The 20,310-nt window shown below is 41.4% G+C and overlaps 1 protein-coding gene across 1 annotated transcript in view; it reads left to right on the top strand.

The window, feature by feature from the left end:
- TAF1 (TATA-box binding protein associated factor 1) overlaps positions 1-20,310 on the top strand; it is a 2,792,652-nt gene that overhangs the window by 1,738,672 nt on the left and 1,033,670 nt on the right. Inside the window, exon 27 of the mRNA XM_044057257.1 lies at positions 5,030-5,241. Coding sequence (XP_043913192.1) covers positions 5,030-5,241 — 212 coding nt within the window. The remainder of the gene's footprint in view (positions 1-5,029; positions 5,242-20,310) is intronic.

The raw sequence follows: 20,310 nt of genomic DNA, 5'->3' as shown, positions 1-20,310 counted from the left end.
CCTATAGATCCAAAAAAGGCACTTACAAATGTGGATCTTGTGCTCAGTGCTCATATATTGCACATTCAGAGGAAGTATTTTTGGAAGTTAAAAATTTGACTATTAGAGCCAAAGGATTTTACAACTGTAACAGTCAAAGGGTTGTTTATCTGGCTAAGTGTAATTTATGCCCTGCATATTACGTGGGCAAGACGGAGCGGTCCCTAAAACGCAGAATATATGAGCATAATTATGATATACAAAGAGGGAATACCACTAATGCCCTGTTTAAACATACACACACATGTTCTAAAGCTAAATTCCTGTTTTTTGTTCTGGACAGTGTCCGATTGGACCCCAGGCGTGGACCATGGCAAACTATCTTAGAACAGAGGGAAACACACTGGCAAATTTACCTGGAGGCTAACAAGGAACCTGGGCTCAACGACTATATATCTATTAAACCAATACTAAAATTAAAAGCTGTTTCAATTTAGAAGGCGAGGCTATTAAGAACACCTCAGTTTCCCAAAACATATTAAAACTCCCTTGTATAGTGTATTTTGATATATAAACATTTATTAGACAACACGATTGTTTTTATGCAAGTTTTAACTAGTAAAGACATTTTAGTAGGTTTTCTTTAAGTTTTAATTAGTGTATTAATTAGGTAATGGATGCTTGTATTTAAGGAGATGAACTAGCTGATTCATTGTCTGATGAAGTTACTGGAGTAACGAAAACGAGCATCAAGGTGTTTTACTTGCGTTTACAATAAACCTGTGTTTTATGTTACTTTGAGTCTTGTGGATTCCATTGCATTCTACTGGACCTTGCTGGATATTCATTGGCTTCTACCTCTTCTCGGTGTTGGTTTGTGTTTCTAATTTCTTCTCCCTTCTTCCACTTCTCGGCCGCTCCCCCAGAGATGCTCTAGTCCACGATTGGCCTCAGAGACTTCTTTACACTTTCTCTCCATTTCCCCTAATACCCAAACTCACACAGAGAGCAACTGCGTTGGGTTGCAGAATGATCCTCATTGTCCCTACTGGCCTCGACAGATATGGTTCCCATTCCTTCATCATTACCTTCTCGAGCAGCCTTGGATTCTGGATCCTATTCCAGATCTACTGATTCATCAATCAGGCAGACTGTTTCGATCCCTTCAAGCACTCCAGCTCACAGCTTGGTTGCTCCACTTCCAACCTTAGCCAGGCTTCCTAATATTTCCTCCTCTGTGTGGGAAATTATTATCTCATCGCACAAATCCACAACTAGGAAAACTTATGCTAGCAAGTGGAAACATTTTTCTTGCTGGGCAGAAGCTAAGAATATAGACCCCTTTTCAGCCCCTGACCACGGGATTTTGGAATTTTTAGCGGAACTCTCTCATTCTGGTTCCGCTTCTGCTACAATCAGGGTTCAGTTAGCTGCCATTTCAAATTTTCACATTGAGTTGTCTTCTAACATTATGTCTCATAAGCTGTGTAAAGCCTTCCTCAAAGGAACCACTCTGCGTAGGCCCCCAGTGAGAGATCCCCCACCTCCATGGGATCTAAATTTGGTACTAGCTTCCCTAATCTTGCCACCTTTTGAACCTGTGGCATCTTGCTCCATTAAGTTTTTATCCTGGAAGACTCTCTTTCTTGTAGCCATTACTTCTGCCAGATGTGTTTCAGAGCTTCAGGCTCTATGTATTTGTCCCCCGTACTTAGTTTTTCATAACGATAGAGTCGCTCTAAGGACCAATCCTTCCTTTCTTCCTAAGGTCTGTTCACAAAGTAATTTAAATCAGTCCATAGACCTTCCTGTGTTTTTTCCTAATCACACCAATAAGGCAGAATATAAATTGCACCAGTTAGATGTTCACAGACAACTGCATTTTTATTTGCATAGGACAAAGGACATCAGGAAGTCGGATCAACTTTTCCTTTCCTGTGCTGAGGGCAGACAAGGCCTTCCAGTTTCAAAAGTAACATTATCTAGGTGGTTGTCTCATATTATTACATTAATTTACCAGCTGAGAAACAAAGAATTATTTATCAAACCAAAAGGCCACTCTACTAGGGCCTTAGCCACCTCTGTGGCCTTCCAATCTAGGTTGCCCATGGAATCTATCTGTGCAGCTGCTACGTGGGCTAACCCACATGCCTTCATTTCCCATTATAAACTAGACATTGCCTCCAGAAACAGAGCTGACTTTGGTTCCACTGTTCTGAAGAGTTTGTTCCAATGAGCCACCCAGGGTAGTAGATGCTAGGGATGCTGTCCCAACCAGCAAGAATGAAGGCGAGACAGACAACTTAACATAAAGAAGTTATGTACCTACCAAAACGTTCCATGTTAGTTGTCTTCTTCTCGACTTCTTTCTTGCGTCCCACCCTCCATCCCCTTATCCTAGTGGATCGAGAGGAGCTTCCTTTTTCAGATTTCATTGGCTGAACCTTCTCTGGTTGTCCTTTTTCTGCTTAGATAGCTTCACAGCTAGGCCCAAGGGGCTACTAGGGCAGAATTCTTCCTTAATTATGTCTGGTATAGCTTTATCAAACGAGATCTGGGTAGCTAGCGCCAGGCATCATGAGAAATGGGGTAGCCTTGAGCCAGTAAACAGCTCTTGAGCTATTGAAGATGGCCAAGTCGGAGCCGAGGATCGGCTCCGATCCCAACCAGCAAGAAAGAAGGCGAGAAGAAGACAACTAACATGGAACGTTATGGTAGGTACATATCTTCTTTTCTCTTGAGGGAAGTTACTGGATTGCCAAGAGGGGATATTTTCTATGGTTGTTGTATTATTACCTGGGGGAATGTAGAGACAAACTCCATATATATATATATATATATATATGTATGTATATATATATATATATATATATATATATATATATATATATTAGTTTTTATTGATTTTGAGCTTAGAAATACGAATTTCAGCATTGTTAACATGAGGTGTTTGTAGGGAATATGAGGTAACATCCAATGTAGTTTTATATAGTATAGGTACCCCACCTTCCTTCCTGTTGGTGCAGTCCTTCCTTAGTATGTTGTACCCTGGTGGAATAATTTCATTATCTGAAGTAGATGGTTTTAACCAGGTTTCAGTAAGACCTAGTATATCTGGGGAATGTGTTTCTAGCAGTGCATGTAGGTGTTGGACCTTGTTGTTTAGGCTTCTGATATTTAGGTGGCTAACTAGAATTGAGTTTGAGGATTTATTTGACGTCTGTGTGGTAGTGCGAGTAGTAGTAATAGGGCTGGTATTGACTAGTGAGGCTGAGCCAGGGTTTGGATGAATGTCCCCATGTCTTGTGAGGTTGCTTTGTAGTCTAGTGATTAGTTTCAGGAATTTTAACCAAAGTCTTAGGTAATTCTTGGTTTTGGGATTTAGATATTCGCTTCTGATGGGATGGTGGAATTTTGCATCCAAGGAGTTAGTTTTAGGGGGTTTGTAAGGTGGCCTGTTTCAGTTTTACTTACTGGGGTGGAAGTTTGGTGCCTTGGATAATGGTAGCCTTGATAGCCATACCAGGAGGTAGCTGAGGTAATCTTGCCAGGTAAGACTATTAGAATGTATAGAGTTTTGTCTTACCCTGGTAGATACAATAGCTGAAAGTAGATTAATATGAGAAAACCGTAATTGTGGGCAAGCCAGTTGTTAGACTGTTTTGTTCCTGGGAGTTAGGTATGCTTTGGACCCAGTGCAGGTTAAGAAAAAACTTCAAAGTGATGGTATAAATTAGATATAAACCTTGTCAGTCTTTAGGACATGAAATAGGTTTGGACCGAGAATAATCCGCTCAGGTCAGGACTTCTTAGTTTTCTTTTCAATGTGAGAGTCAGCAGAGCATGTCTTTCAAGCGTAGTACGCTGTTCAGTTGGGGGCCGAGGTGGGGCAAACCTGAGAAAGTACAGATGTATTAGACTAGCTGTAGTCGCTGTCACACACTGTCCTTCTAGTTTGCCTTAAAACACTGTAATAAATAGAACCACATTTGTTTTTACACTATCCGTAGTAGCATTGTTCTAACTCTATCCTTTACACTCTTTGTCTATTACAGTACCCTGTGCTATTCAACATTTGAACAATTAAAACAGCATTATGATGCGCGTGTGATTAACACGTGGTCTCAACACTCTAATACTTTTGCCTGATGTACAAGTGATGTATGAATGTAAGTTTTTCAGTAGTGTGGTATTTAATTAGACACAAGCATTTGGTACAGACATTTTTAAAATAGTTTATCTGTAAATTTAATAAGCTTAATAGGCACAAGGCTCCTCTTTTTTAGCAGCAGCAGCTTGAGTGCAGTCTGGTTAAGTACCTTGCTGTCTGTTGCACAATAGACAAAGTAGAGTCTATAAGAAATTATTTGTGTTTTTATCTGGTATTTATACGTAAACAAGAAACTCATACTTAGATTTATTTATAATTTCCAATAAACGTTTAATACCAATAATAATTTTTATGTGCAGTAACAGCCCAAATAATGACAGGTGCTTATTACTTTCCTAATGTCTCTCATCAGCTCTTGTTTTTTTTTTTTCTTTCATTCTGCAATTCATCTTAGTTACACAGTGTCCTTGCTCATCAGCTCACAGAGTAAAAAGTTATAGGAGAACATTTGTCTAAGATTTGATTCTGTTATATAGCCAGAGTATGTTAGCATGATGAACACTAGTAGAAGAGAATACATACCACCTAGAGAGCACATGAGCGTCCAAAAAGTTCCCTAACAGTGATCAATGAAAAAGATGATCCCAGTGAAGAGAGAGTCTTTGCATAGATCTGCTGATAACGTAAGGACATATCTGTTGTATTCATGACACTTCTGAAGCCACAACGTATAGAAAAAGGATACAATGTTGCATAGATATGCTTGGCATTGGTTTAGGACTCACACACACACACACACACACATATATACACACACACACACACACACACACACACACACACACACCAGTTTGTGATTGTTGCATATTAGTAGTTAGTAGAATAAATTATGATTTTTTTAAGCCGACTGGTAACCCATTTTCATTTATTTTTCTGCAGCTTAAGTGTGGTGCCTGTGGTGCTATTGGACACATGAGGACAAATAAGTTTTGCCCATTGTATTATCAGACAAATGCTCCTCCGTCAAATCCAGTGGCAATGACTGAAGAGCAGGAGGAGGAGCTTGAAAAAACAGTAATCCCCAATGATAATGAGGAGCTTATTAAAGTGGAAGGAACTAAGATTGTCCTGGGAAAACAGCTCATTGAAAGGTGAGTGGAAAATGCCATAAACTTTACATGAAATTGCAAAGAACACTGATTGAGGCGATATTACAAAATTTGAATTGGAACTGCACTTGTCAGCATCTTTTCAGAGCACTGTATGGTTAAAGGAGCTCTAACTGTTGGAACTGAGTAGTAAGTGAGGATTAAAATAATGTTGAGGAACACCATATCTGTGTGGTAACTCAGAGAAAGTAAGAGAGTGTAGAGAAGGGAATCGGAAAATTAAGTGTGAAGCTTTTAAGTGAAAAATGTGTGCGAGCATGTGTGGAAGGCAGGTAGAACTGTAATGGATGGCAAGTAGCTTTTTTGGTGAATCTGTCAAGTGTAATCAGAACAGTAGGGTGACAGTTGGTTCAATGAATAGTCAGTATAGAAACAAAGTGGTTGGAACTTTATTGATTAGCACCTAATCCAAGTGGAAGATGATGTGGTTGGATCTTAAATGCTTAGTGCACTGGCCTGTCAAGCAAGAAAAACAGAAGTGGGTTTGGAATTGGGCTAATAGAAAGGGAAAGATCAAATCAGTACTAGTAAATAACTTACTTGGATGAGGCAAGCAAAAGCTATAGACCTGTTAATTAAACATTGTAATTCTAAGAGGATATGGAAAGAATTTCAATTTTGCAGTAAAATCTAATATATGAGAAAATGAAAAACAATACTGGATCAAAACTATCTGGCAGATGGTGCAGTGGGTTAATGCTGTGAGCTGTAGTTTAGTGCTATGGGTTTCATCCCCTCTGCCATCATTTGCCTACTGTGTGAGCAAGTCACTTAACCAGACATTACTTGGTTGCAGCGAATAGTCAGTATAGACCTTCCCTCAGGAAATACCATGAAATACAACTTCCCCAGCTATCACTAGGGAACAGGTGCTTAATGCTCTCTCTGAGGCCAAGAACATTGCATTAGTGGGCCCAGACAAATATCACAGGATGCCTTCTAAATAGTATGAAACATGATCTATCAGGCTGTAACTGTAGCCTCCAGACATGCCTCATGAATGGAGAACAGCAACAGACATCCCTCTGCAGAAAGGTGGGCCATCTACAGACCCATAAGTCTCACTAGTCTCACATGCAGAGCCATGGAAATTATCAGTAATGACATAGGAAATCTGCAGACACTGGACCCAACCCAGTTTGGATTTATCAAAGGCAGGTCATATGTACTCACCCTGGTGGACTTATTTGAGAAGGTCACCAAAGCAGTGGATAAGGGCACATAGTTCACACTGCCAACCTTGACATGGCCAAAGCATTTGATGCAATGCCCCCAGCTGGGCATTGTTGACAAACTTAAGAGATTAGGTAAAAACACTTATGACACCCAGGGGATAGCTAACTGGCCCACAGAGAGGACGCAGGAAGTTAGAATTGGCGAGTCCACCTCTACAAATAGGCCAGTCACAAGCGGAGTCCCTCAGGGATTGGTCCTGGGACTGCTTCATTTTGGCATTTACTTTTCTGAAATCAGGGCCAATGTCATTAGCTTCTGGCTGCCTAAATTTGCAGATAATTGCTTATTTAGAGCTGTCGTTGAATTGCCCACTGACACAAATGTTCTCTAGGAAGGGCTGACACAGACAAACAGCTGGTTCCAGAGCCATGGACTAAAACTGAATGCCAAGAAGTGCATAACACTATCTTTTAGGAGATCATCCATCCCTGGAAGCTGTCATCTTGCCAACACACCCTTAAGAGTTGACCCAGTACCCAGAGACTTTGGGACAAACATAGACAGTAATCTAGACTTTGACCATCGTGTGACTACAGTAGTGAGGAAATCTTTCGATGTTATACAACTTATAAGCAAAGATATGGCATCCAGGTCCAAAGAAGTCTTTGTTCCGCTGTGTTCAGCATTCATCAGACCTGTCGTTGAGTGCAGTGCCCCATTTGGTATATACCTAACCAGGCATATCCAACAATTGGACGTCCAGAGATATTCCTCACCTAAAGAATACAGGGTGTAAGTAACATGTCCTATGAAGACTGCCTCAAGGCCCTATCCCTGTATTCTGTCTCCTACAGACTGTTGAGGGGAGATCTATGCCTAACATGCACGGCATTGTCAGATCCCACTCTGATGGACCTTCTGCAAATCCACAAAACAAACAGCACCAGAATTACCCATTCTAAAGACTTAAACTTTGCCTGTGATATAAATAGGACCTGCTGGAGAGACAGGTATGTATCCCAGAGACTACCCCTTCTCTGGGGCAGGCTCCCCATCCAAGTGAAGCAAAGTTCCTTCATACTCCAGTTGAAGTATAACATGGACATTTGGATGGGAAACAGGAAATTGATCCCTGGTTTACCACATATGTCTATACTGGACACAGCCAGCCTGTAAATGGTTCATCTCCCAGACCCCTACTTGTAAATGTTTCACCTCCCATGTACCTGCTTAAATTTATCAAGGGTACCAGAACTTGTCAGAGGTTTGGGATGCATGGCTAGGCTTAAAAAGGCCTGTGTGGTTGTTAGCCTAGTTCACACCTATGAACATATGAACTGGGAATTTGGTGTAGGTTCCTTAATGGTCACCTGGACTGCACACCTAGTAACTGCTTATGTACTGCACTGTTAATTGGTTAATGCAATATGAATTTTGAGTGGAAAGTCACAACTGTAAGCCAAATTAATTACTCAGATTGACTGGTGAGTAGTCACAACTCCAGTGGTACCATTATCTAGGATCAGAAAGGTATTAAATATTTTATTAGAAGGGGGCATCTGATGGGGATTTCAAACTACATGTTCACTTGTTTCATCCATATAGTAAGTCGCAAGGCATGGTTCAGGACTGATGTTGCAAATAGCTTCTCTATGAAGAATTTCAGTGTAGTATTAAAACTGGGAGTAAGGTAATGGACTGGACTAGAGAATAGAGCAATGGTGTACAAGAAATGATGTATTATTCCTGGTGGTTTTGAATTATCCAAGAGCTTACCAGCAGATTATGAGCTCCAAAGTGAAGTGGGGACAAGAGCTGATAGAGGCCTTGGACCATGAGGGATTCATCTGTCTAGTGCAAGACTGTAAATGGATTGAATTTTTGATTTGGTCCTAATGAAGGCAGGTAAAAAGTAATTTGATGTCCAGGTGAAGATACTGTTAGCCAGCATGGAACATGCTACTCTGTAATTTAGTGTGTGTGTGTGTGGTGTGAGATTTTAATAGAGTTGATTTTGTTGAGTTGGGAGGAGTCAAATATAAGTTGGAAAACTGGGAGGAAACCGAAGGAGCAGAATATGAAAACGAATCAGAAATTAAGTATTTAGGGTTGTGTACTAAGAAAATGTTAAAAACATGAAGGCCAGTGGAGCTGTATAGGTATGTGAGGCTAGTAACAGGTCAGAGAGAGCAGTGTACATGAGAGGTGGAGGCAGAGTATGAAGAGGCTAAAGAAGGGCAACAAAATGGGTGGTTATGGAAGAATTCCAAGTTGAGAAAATCTGACATAAAGGATCAGGAAGGGTCTGAGTGTCTCAGCAGTGAGACAGTTTCCAGAAGCAGAGAGAATGCTTCCAGACTGTTAGATCCTGGTTTTATCAGATCTTGAACTGTACATCCATTTGTGATGGCTGTACCAAGGAGTTGCTTACTGAAGTCCAGAGTAAAGCCAACAGAAAGGTGTGGGGAATGGAAAAGAAAGAGTATAGCAAAAGTAGTGGAGCTGGAGCTGTTCTTATTAGAAACCAGAAGAGACAAGGAAGACATGCTATGATTATACGAAATCCTGTCATTGAGATATGAGGGGATAATCCTGTACAAAAAGAACAGAAGAAGAGGAGGGAAAAACAGTATTAAGACTATAGAAAGTAACTCTTTCCTGGATCCCTGAACTATTTCCTCACAAGAAATTGTGCAACTTTTGGACTAATGAGAAATGTCCTTACTTCGACAATTTAACAATCTTAACTCTTAATATTGGCAGTTCTTCACATTCCATAGTCTTCCCCTTAAAATTGTCTTTTCTTCATTATGGTCTGAGTGTCATGATGTAAAAATGATTTAAGTAGAGTGCTTGTGATGAGTTGGTGGCTCGGCTGTTGAAGTAGATAATGTATGTGGTGTGATAGGATAGTTTGTTTTGTGATGTAGTGGGTTAGAAATATATGAAACTAGGTTGAATTATATGGTGCTGCTGTTTACCTGTTTGCAAAAAGGCAGATACTAGCCTTGTGCTAATTGTTTAATTTCTTCAAAGAAGGTTTTTGAGTTTAGAAATTAGTTGACACCGCAGGTTTGTACAGGAGGTGTTTTTGAAAAGTGAATATTGAATTTAGTTTTAAAATCAGCAAGGAAATGTTTGTGTAATATTTAAGGGCGAAGAATTCTAGAAAGTAGGACTAATATTCATGCAGGACCGTTCACTTATGTTTTTAACCATTTGAGACATTTTTTTCTCCCTTTTGCCTATTTGTTCTCCTGAGGGATGAGAGATGCAAGAGACAATCCATCCCTCAAACAGATATCAGGATTATGCATGGTATGGTCCCAGCCTTTCTTCTTGCAGATGACATGCTAGCATATACATGAAGGCCTTTTTATGCCTTTCTGTGTGGGTGTGCATGTTCCTGCACATGCACCATGAGTCTAATGTGAAACTTGGGTTGGCAGAGCCAAGTGTTCATCCCTAACCTGTTCACTGCCTGTTGTGTACTTCTTCAGTAGATGCTAACATTGCAGTGGACCAGACCACTTCTCTACTGCCATTCTGTCCTACATACCCACCCAGCAGTTCCATTTTTAAGGCAGTGATCTATGTCTGGGCATCTGGGATGTCATCAGGGCTTCATACTTGTCTGTCATGAAGCAGAGCTAATTACCTGAGAGGTTTGCATGATGAAGTAATTAATTGACCTTAGTGTTCAGTTAGGAAACAAGTGGAGTTTTTAGAGGGGAAGATACTTATTTTTGTACAGTAGGCTTAGTACACAGTATATTGGAAGTAATTTTAACCTGTTTGCAAGAAAAAGAAAATAAACATGTGAATGGAGAGTTTTACTTCACCTTCAATTGCCAAACCTTGAGTTACAGTTATAGGTAGTGGTGCTAGGATTTGCTAAATTATTTTAACCCGTTAAGGAAATGGAAACTTTTACCAATTTCAGCTGTAATGTAGACTGTTGGCTGTAGAAGCCTGGTATATTGTATTAGGTATTTTTGGTACCTTATAAGATTCCTTGTTCACTGTGGAGTTTTGCGATACATTGTTTAATTTTCTCGGATCCTCCACCTGATGATAGAGCTCACAGCTGTCTTACTGACCATCTCATTCTCCCTTGGCAAAAGCCCAATGGCTCATTTGTTCTTTTTTTATGGTTTTAAGGCTGTATTTTCCACTCTACATGCCTGGTAACCTGCTGAAGAATAGGCTTCCAGTAGGCATCAGTGAGGCCACCTCACTGTCTTTTGTGAGTGATATACTCACTTGAGACTGTGCTGCACCCTCCATTGAAGCCAGTGCTTCTTTGTGATTTACATTCTGCACTAGGGACTATTACATGGGATCTTGTGTCCTAACACGTTGCTCACAGCCTCCTGCCAAAGAGAGGTGAGCTGGCTAAAGCCCTCTTATGCCTATTCCCCCTCACCAACAGCTGTCCAAGCCCTTTAATCACACAATGGTCACCTGGATTGTAGTTGGGATTTATTCTTCTTTTCCATCGGAGATGGCTGAAGTTTTAAGACTGTTGCATCCACTTGCTCATTAAAGGTAAATGAGTGGTCAGGTGCGCCACCAGAGTACTTTATTTGGAAACCTGTTTAATGTTTGTGATCTAATGATTAAATATTAAGATGTGTATTTTTAGTTTTGGTAATTTTGTTTGACTTGAGCAGGACTGGTTTAGTTAGTGTCAGCAAGCAGCTTTATCATATAAACATTTGTGTAATATTGAATGAAAATGGTTTTAAGTGTTCAGTACATTAAAAAGGATAATAGGTCCTGTAATTATCTTGTGACACTCCAGAGGTAATTGCGCTTGTTGATGAGATATGGGATTCTAGTTTAGTACACTGAGTGCTTTGACATAGCCACAGAACCTAACAAGAGGAGTTTTCATCAAGGTACAAGTAGAATAGCCTAGATAGCAGGATGTTGTCATTAATTGTTTAACTTAAATCAAGAAACAAGGCTGCAATGTCTTGTCCTTTGAATGAGGTTTTATCTGTCTGTGTGGTTATTTAAATGTCTGCTTTGGCTGTGCTGTTTTTTCAAAGGGGATCCAGATGATTAAGCTCCAAATAAAATAACTGTGAAACATGCAGTGTGCAATATTTTGAGAGACATATACGTAAATGTTTAGCAGAGTTAAGAGATGTTGAAACACACAGAGTGCAGTAAATAAGTTGGAGAACATATCTACTTGAGCATATATTGAAGTATTGAATTGTACAATGATCTCAGCACAGTCACAGTCACCTTACTAATCGCAAACTGACATGCATGTGCAAACAATCAACAGACAGCCAACATGAAAACACACACAGTACAAACTGCTAAACACCACATGTGAACACAGGCACACTCCAACATCACATATACGCAAACCATTATATCCAAACCCAGCCACACACAAACACACACACAACCCAACATACATTCTGAACAAAACAATTTTTTTTTTTGTTTTGGCAGGGGAGTCTCCCTTTTCTGCTCCACACCCCCCAAGTTTGTATATACCAACTGCAAAATAGTACAACAGTGGGGAAAGACATATTCCCAGTCCCCCATGCCGCAGTTTCACCCACATAACTCCTTGGCTTTTTTGTTGCATTTAATCGATTGGGACACAGCTCATCAGGCTCACTTTGCTTGAAGTAAAGTGAATCAATTTAATTGCAGTTTAGAAATTATTTATCCATTGATAGAGATTAAGGCAAAAAGTTGTGGTGTAATCTTCACTGTATATTGCAGATAAGAATATAAAAAAGTAATGGCATGTTATTAAGTTTCTAAAAGAGGTTAACTAAGCTGAGATATTTTTCAGAAAAATGTAAAAGCTGTGCAGTGCCTTTAATTGTTGTTTTCAGTAAATCACTCAGCATGTAAGTTGTGTAAAATGAATTTATGTGTAGAATATGTTTGGTTGAAACACACAGGAGAGTACACTGGTTTAGCTACTGTCAGCAAACAGGTTTCTCATATAAAAATTGTTGTGAGAAGTGTATCTGTGCATATATTGAAGTATCACAGTTGGTATATATAAACTTGTGGGGGGAGGCAGTGTAAGGAGACTGCCCCACAAAAAAAAAAAAAAAAGATGCGTGCATTTGCTGTATGCTGTTAAGACCAATTCCCTGTCATATATTACTTGGTAGTAGGGGTGTAGACCACAAGGCCATACTCTTGACTGTTGTATGTTAACTGGTGGCTTCAGGTGAGATTTAAAGTCCCTCTATCACATAATTAACATGTTTGCATTCCAGTGGATATTCTGTGCTGCATTGACAGCCTGCAAAATATTAACACAAAAAATACATGCATCTTTGCATCCAGAAAAAAACTATAAAGAAGTGTACATATCACAACAGTTTTTTTAGCAGTCTGAGTTAGAACATGGGTAAAAATGAGCTCTGTAAAGTATGAAAAAATCACATGCACACTTTACCAAAAAAAAGATACACAGCAAATGGAATACCACGTGATGGCATAACCAAGGATGAGATGATAGCAACTTTAGATGTAGCTGAAGCCCAGTCCACTGAACTTCGAAACAGTCTGCTAGCCACTGTAAATTTAATAAAATGCAGCAAAGCAACTCAGTACATCCCAGGTGTTCTCAAAATGCAGCATGAAAAATACAAACTAGAGGTCAGATTTTGTCTTTTCCATCTATTATCCTGTGGGTTATTGGATCCGACTCAGATACGAAGCTGCCCATTCTAGAGTCTGCAGCCAGGAGCACTGCCTCTTCAAACCATAAGTACCCTGCTCTCCCATCTGTCCTCAGATCTTGTTTGTCAGTTTAGTGAGTACAATGTGGTCTGCAAGCTCCACTCCTTGTATTATTTTGTGTTACTTTAAGTGATGGTTTATTTTTTGTATGCTGTTAGGTGAAGATTAGAGTTTTCTGTTTTTCTGCCTGGGTGTTCCTCCCCTTTTTTCTTAGTGCTCAAAAAAAGACTATTTCTATAATATGTTAGACATTTTTCTTAATACTTTAAATTTTCTGCTGTCTTGTAGTGCATTAAGTAGTTAGCTAACTAGGTTATTTTGTTGTATTGTTAGTTGATTATAGAGTTGCTCTTACTGTTGCTGCTGTTGGCTGTGTTTTAGGATGGAGAAAGTAAGAGAAAGATTCCAAAAATAATGGCTTGTGGGTACAGGTTGCCCCAATAAGATACCCATGACCAGTGCTGCTTCTGATTGGGTGCTTCACACCCCAAATCAGATTGTTATGCCTGTGCTGCATTTTGGGACCCAAACATTGGGCCAGATTAGTGATTAAATGAATGCTTCTTCCCTCTGTGGCATCTTTTTCTTTTTACCTTTCTCTCAATAAAAAGCCTGAGAAAGATGGACAAAGAGCAATCCCAAGACAAAGACCCAAAGTCTCAATCTAACATTTGAGGGGACCGCAAGTGGTCTGCTTCACCTGCTGATGATTACCCAAAGCAAAAGGTTCACAGACCTTTGGCACATTTGGCACAATGACATTGGGCATGACTGTGACTATTCAGCTCAATCACCTGGACTGCTGGTGTCGGAGAGGACCAGTTCTCCCACCCCCTGTATCCCTAGTCCCTTTTTAGCTAAGGACTTTTCTAAGTTGGGCTGGTTCACCAGTTACTCCAGTAGAGTTCTCCCGAGAATCTTCCCCTTTTCCATGCTGGATCCAAGCTTCCCCATTTCAGATCTGTTAATCAAGTTCCTTTCTCTGGAAGGAGAGTTTCCAAACCTCTGTTGGTGGTACCTTCCATCAGGTTCATCATATCGGTCTGAAACCTTCAGACTTGGGATAGCTGATGAGCTCCTTTTTGCAGACCCAGATTCAACTAGGGATCCTTCCAGCCTCCTGACCCTGTTGCCCAAGTTTTCAGCTTCAAGCATTGCTTTTCCTTCTCCAGTCCATTTGCCTTTGGGCTTTACTGGTCCAGCTGAGTTGCATACCTTATTGTTTCTGTTAGCTTTGCTGCTTTAGGCCTCAACTTCTTTCTTGGTTTTCCTGACTTCAGCTTTGTCGGAACTGAGCACTCCTTGGGACCAAGGGTGCAGGGCAGTGGCTTAGGGGTTGACTGGGTTTTGGAGTCATCCCTGCCTGCCTGGGTTTTGACACTTGACAGTTCGGCCCCAATATCTGCACCAGATGCTGATGTTTAGTGCGGGTCCTCTGATCCAAGAAGTGGCAAGTCTTGGTCGTCTGGCTTTGTCCTCAGTTTATTATACTGTGCAGAGGAGTTTCTCCCATGTTTTGAAGGGACTGTCTGTAGTGGCTTTGGATCCTGTCCCTTCACTTACTTCTGGGCCTGTGGATGCAGATCAGCTGGCTCTAGGACAGCCTACTCCTTTCATTCCTCAGGTGTCCCTGCAGTTAGGGCTCTCTGTTTCTTCTGACTATCCTGTGAACTCTGGTTTGGGTGGAGGCATGGTAAGAGCAAATGTAAGAGGACTCACATGGATTCTCCTGATGAATCCCTCACTAAGGACACTGACCTCGATAAAGGGGAGGGCTCATCCAAATCCCCCCCGTGATAACACCTCTTTCTTCTATCTTATGGAATTGATGAGACAGCATGTGGGATGGACCACAGGAGCCCACTTCCCAGAGGAGTTGGTGTTTCTGGAGGCTTTTGAAGCAGACCCATCCCATGTCCTGTGTAATCCTTCCCCTCTGGACGTTTGTATTGACATGGTGTTTCAGAGGGCTTGGAAGGAACCAGATGTGGTAGAACCAGTCCCCAGGAAACAGGATTTTGGCCACACCTAGGTACAGGCCACTCTGGAGTAAGAGCCCAGTGGTTGATGGTTTAATTGTTGCAGCTACCGGGAAAAAAGGCCTCTCTGAAGAGTGTTCTTCAATACTTCTGCCCAACAGGTGGTCTCAGGCTGTGGACTATTTGGAAAAGCACACGTATGCTTGTGTGAAGCTCAGTTACCTTGCTCATTTGAAGAGACATGAATGTGATCTAGTGTCTAGTGTCAGATGTGGTGAAGAACCTGCAGTCCCCATAGAATCAAATGCAAAGCTCCTTTGTTAGCTATTCAGTCTATCATGAATGTGTTCATGAGGCTGTTGTCCAACACAGGCGATGGAAGGTCTCATGCAGCAGGCACAGGCATAGCCATGCTCTGATGTGCCTAAATACATTTGTGCAATTTTGCCAACTGTTTTAAGCTGTTCATTGTCAATGCTTCATTCAGTGGTTGTTCTCTTTTTGGCCTAAAGGTCAAAAAGACATTAGGAGTGAACAGGACAGACACTGTCTGCTGTTGGATTGCACTTTGCCACCCCTATATGATCTTATTCTAGGAATCAGAAAGGGGGCAAGCATCTACTTTTCATAAAACGTAGCAGCCTTTCCAGTTCGTTCCTGAGAATGGCTCTCCTCACAGCAGAGGTGGTAAATATAATGGCTGCCGGCCTTGTGACAGAGGCAGTCCACAGAACCAAGGCTTCTGGGAAGCCTTCTCCAGGAGGCCTTTTCAGCACACCTGAAGGGTTACCCTGCTTTTGCTGTCTGGAGGCATTTGGGAGTTTCTGGGCTAACCACCTGGAGGCCTTTATATTAAATGCATGGGTATTGAGAGTTGTGTTCAAAGATTATACAATTCCCTTTTTATTTGCACCAAAGGAATCACAAAAATCTCTTTCAGACATGCCACCCCATCAGAAAAGTGATGCAGCAATCAAAATCTGGAAACTGCTAGCCAATCGAGTCATCTAGGAGGTCACAGCAGACCAGCACGTGTCCGGAATCTATTACAAATTCTTTTCAGTACCGAAGAAGAACAAAGACCTCGGATCACTTCTGGATTTCTGCATATTGAACAGTTTGTCAAATAGGCCAAGTTCCAGATGGTCACAATACAGTCCATTGTACCACTCTAGAAGAAGGGCGATTTTATGTTCTCAAGGTTTGCAAGGATGCCTACTATCACATAAAGATAGAGAGAGAGTCCAGGAGATGTCCATGCTTTTGACTGGGTGTCAATCATTACCAATTTCAAGTGCCACACCTCCCCCTGTGTTTATCATCTTACACGGCAGTATTGGCAGCCTGGCTGAAGCAGCAGGAATTTCAGTTGTTTCTGACCTGGATGATTGGCTCTTCACCACTTTCATAAGAGCATCTTTAATCAAGGCTCGTAACACCTTGCACCTGCTATGTCTGTCTTTAGGCATTACAGTGAATCACAAAAAGTCTAGCCTGGAACCAGTGCAGGTGTATGAATTTATAGGCAGCCATTTGGATACATTTTTTCAGATAGCCACACATCTTTTTTTCCAAGCTTTGCTTCCCTTTGCCAGCAGGTGTCCCACATTCTTCAGGTTTCCAAACCTTCAGTTCGACTATTCATTGGACAGCTTCTGTCTAGTTCCTTTGTCAAGGTTCCATACAAGGGTATTGCAGTGGACTTTTGCAGCTCACTGGTCTTAACTGACTCATCCCATGGAATTACCAGTTTCCCTGATGACTGTTTGTCTTTTCCACTTTCAGTGGTGATTGGACTCGCCCCTTGTTGCTGCAGGGTGACCTTTTGTTTCCCCACATCCTCAGGCCATAATTACTATGGACACTTCTTTTCTGGGTTAAGAGGGGCATTTTGAAGGGTCAAGTTTTGAGGCCAAACTTCACATCAATATCTTGGGAGATGAGAGTAGACCTCCTAGTGTTTCAGGCCTTTCTGGACATCCTCTCCAGTGGTGTGATTGCCGTTCAAACAGACAACACATCTGTGGTTTGGTCCTTGAACAAGTAAGGTAGAATAAGCTCCTATACTTTAAGTCAGGAAGCCATCAGAGTTTGGCAGTGAGCAATGTCCTTTCAGTGGTTACTGATTGTAGCACACATCCTAGGGAAATCCAACATTCTGGAGGATGTTGAGCAGGAACATCCTCCTACTTCACAAGTGGTCCCTGAACCCAGTAGTCACAGCTTTTTTTAGTCACTGGGGCATCCCCTGCTGCGATCGTTTTGCCTCCCCATCCAACATGAAGTGCAGCAGTTTCCACACTCTGATCCCTACCAATGGGCAGTCACCCAGAGATGCTCTTCTGTATGCTTGGCCCTCAGGTCTCCTGTATGACTGTCCTCTAATGCCTTTTATAATCAAGTTTCATCAGAAGGCAGCCCATTACAGAGCAATGGCTATCCTCATTGGCTCTTTCTGGCCCCAAGTGTAGTTCCCCCTTTCTTTGGCCTCACCCATGTTAACCTTCCTGGACCTGGATTCACTCCCAGATCTGATCTCCCATCTTGCAGGGATGCCTCTGCCCAACCTCCACTCCCTCAGATTGACTCCAGGGTTTCTCCAATTCCATTGGTGCAAGGAATCCCAAGTGCTCTGACAGAGTTATTCATATTCTTTCTTCATCATAAAAGCTTTCCACTAGGAAGGTATATGCTAGTAATTGGGCATGTTTTGCCATTTTGGCTCTTCCAAAGGCGTAGATCCCTTTTCAACCCTTTGGATGCCATCCTGGACTTTCTCGATGGTCTTTTTCATTCTGGTTTGAGTTATTCAACCATTAAGGTGCAATTGGCTGCTGTTTCCAGTTTCGACACTAGCAGAGTTAGTACTCCTTTGATGGTTGTTAGGTTAGGCTAATTAAAGCCTTCTTGAGGTAACTTTGTGCTGTAACCACCTTTCTTAGGAGAAATCATTCTCCTTTTTGCCCAAGGACACCTTGGAGTTGTCTTTGAACCAGTCAGTTCACTTACCAGTCTTCTTTCGAAGTTTCAGTAATGGGGAGAGTATTTGCTTCATCATTTGGATATGCATAAACAAGTCAGATTTTATTTGGATAAAACTACAAGGTCCCGTGTTGTCTATATTGATCTTATTCAGTCTTTGGGTTGTCTGATCTGACTTCATTGCCTTTAATTAAGCTGCGGATCCAGGGCTGTTGACTTCTTCCCTACCCATAATTCCCTCCATTCCACGTAAGTAACTGAGATCATCATTTGCCACCTGATCATCTTAGATGCGTTTCCAAGGGCTCTGTTCTCAAGTTATTTAAGTGTGATTTATTAAACTTAAAATTCTTTCATTTTCCTTATCTACCCTAAAATATAAATAATCCATCTTTATTAATTAGGTATTTGATATTAGGTGTTAAATTCTAGACATGTGATTAAGATAAGATAAGAAATCTTTGGCTTTTGTGTGTTATTTACTTGTCAGAATGTGTATATCTCTTTAGGTAATTTAAAAATAATTTAGACAGTCAAATATTTTCAACTTTTCATATCAGTCATTTGTTAAAGTGGATAGTTTGTTCCTGTCGTGTTTAACAAAGTGCATTCCATGTAAACATAAAATTCCACCACAAGACCCTTACTTGCTGTATGTGTGTTGCTTGGGTGTTGCTTATTTGAGTATTGACTGTGAGATTGTGCCTCCTTTGGGACCAGGGCCATAAAGAGAAACTAATACTGAAAGGTTTGCTTCCCCCTCAGACAGGGTCTTCTCAACCCTCCACCTCTACTTCCTTGAGGCCTACTTCAGAATCTCCTGGAAAGAAGAGGGAGAAATTGAAGCAAAAAGATAAGGAAAATCCCAGTAAGGAATTATAGAGATCTGGAGATAAGAGAATAGAAACAAAAAACAAAAGAAAAAGATTTCTTTATCCAGTAGATTCTTTGGGTCTGGTGCCCAAGACTCCAAAGAAGTCAGATCCACCAGTTCCACGGATCCATTCTCCCTCACCTAAAATTTTGTCTGGATCTGGTGAGCTCAGGGCCCCATTTTCCAGTTCTTCAGGAAAGGTGATACTCCAGACATCCATCTGTAGCATCATCTTCAAGGTCCATCTGGCCTTCCAGACGTCTTACTGAAAACTACGTTATTCGTATGATGCAGAGATTCTTAAGGACACACATTCATCTAGGGGTTCTCCCAGTGCTGTCCCCAGTGGACGCTCTGGGTATGGGTCAAAATACCCCTCCCTTAATATCTCCAGTTCTAGTCCACCCCTCTGATTCCATTCCCACAAATTGATACCCCTGGCTAGCGCACGTCTGTCAGAGCAGATGATTCTGGTAACTTTGACTCCTTCAGCTTCCCTTACCCTCTTGATACTGTGATGCTTTAAAACTGAGATTAAGTTATTGAAGCAGTCTCTTCCTGTATGAGCTTTGCCTCTTGATAGCTTAGGTCCAGGGTCCGTCTTGGGGGTGACTTCAATTGGAGCAGTAGTCGTTCCACCTTCTTCAGATAAGAAAGATATTCCTTCAGTTGCCGTATCAGCTTTTGAGGCATTTGAAAGGGTTTTGGCTAGGCCAAGAAGTCAGGTGCCTCCTTCGAGCTCAGCTCATCCCTTTCTCTTTTGGATCCTGCAACTCACTTTGCTCATTCAGGTCGACAGGGACAGTCATTTCCATTAGGCCTGGAGGATATTGACATTTGAGTTCCCAGTCTGATTTGGACCAGTCTCCCGAGATTCCCCCAAGACAAGGTCTTAGAAAACAGATTTATAAATGGAAACCTATAGAGTTCTTTCAAGAATCTGTCACAGAAGCTACAGATCTGGATGAAGGGGAAGGTTCCTCAAGATTCCCTCTAGAAGATGTCACTTTTAGTGTTATCTAAGAATTGATGAAATAGTGAGGGGGTTGGTCCACCAACACCCCTTCACCAGAAGAATCTGTGTTCCCTGAGGCCTTTGTTGCTGGCTTATCAGTGACAGAAGGACATACCATTTGCCTGTCAAATCCACCAGCCACAAAACCACAGATGCTCCCTTTCTGGGGTAGGGGGTATTTAGAAGGGAAGACTGTTCAAAGTGCTTGGCTGCCCCTAGAGGCCAACCTTCACATAAACATCATGGAGATGAGGGCTGTCCTCCCAGCATTGCAGGTATTCCAGGACTCCCTC

This window comes from Protopterus annectens, chromosome 15.part0, assembly GCF_019279795.1.
Source record: "Protopterus annectens isolate FY-2018-M chromosome 15.part0, PAN1.0, whole genome shotgun sequence".
Taxonomy (NCBI): domain Eukaryota; kingdom Metazoa; phylum Chordata; order Ceratodontiformes; family Protopteridae; genus Protopterus; species Protopterus annectens.
The sequence above is the reverse complement of the archived record's forward strand: the minus strand, read 5'-3'. Positions and strand labels throughout refer to the sequence as shown.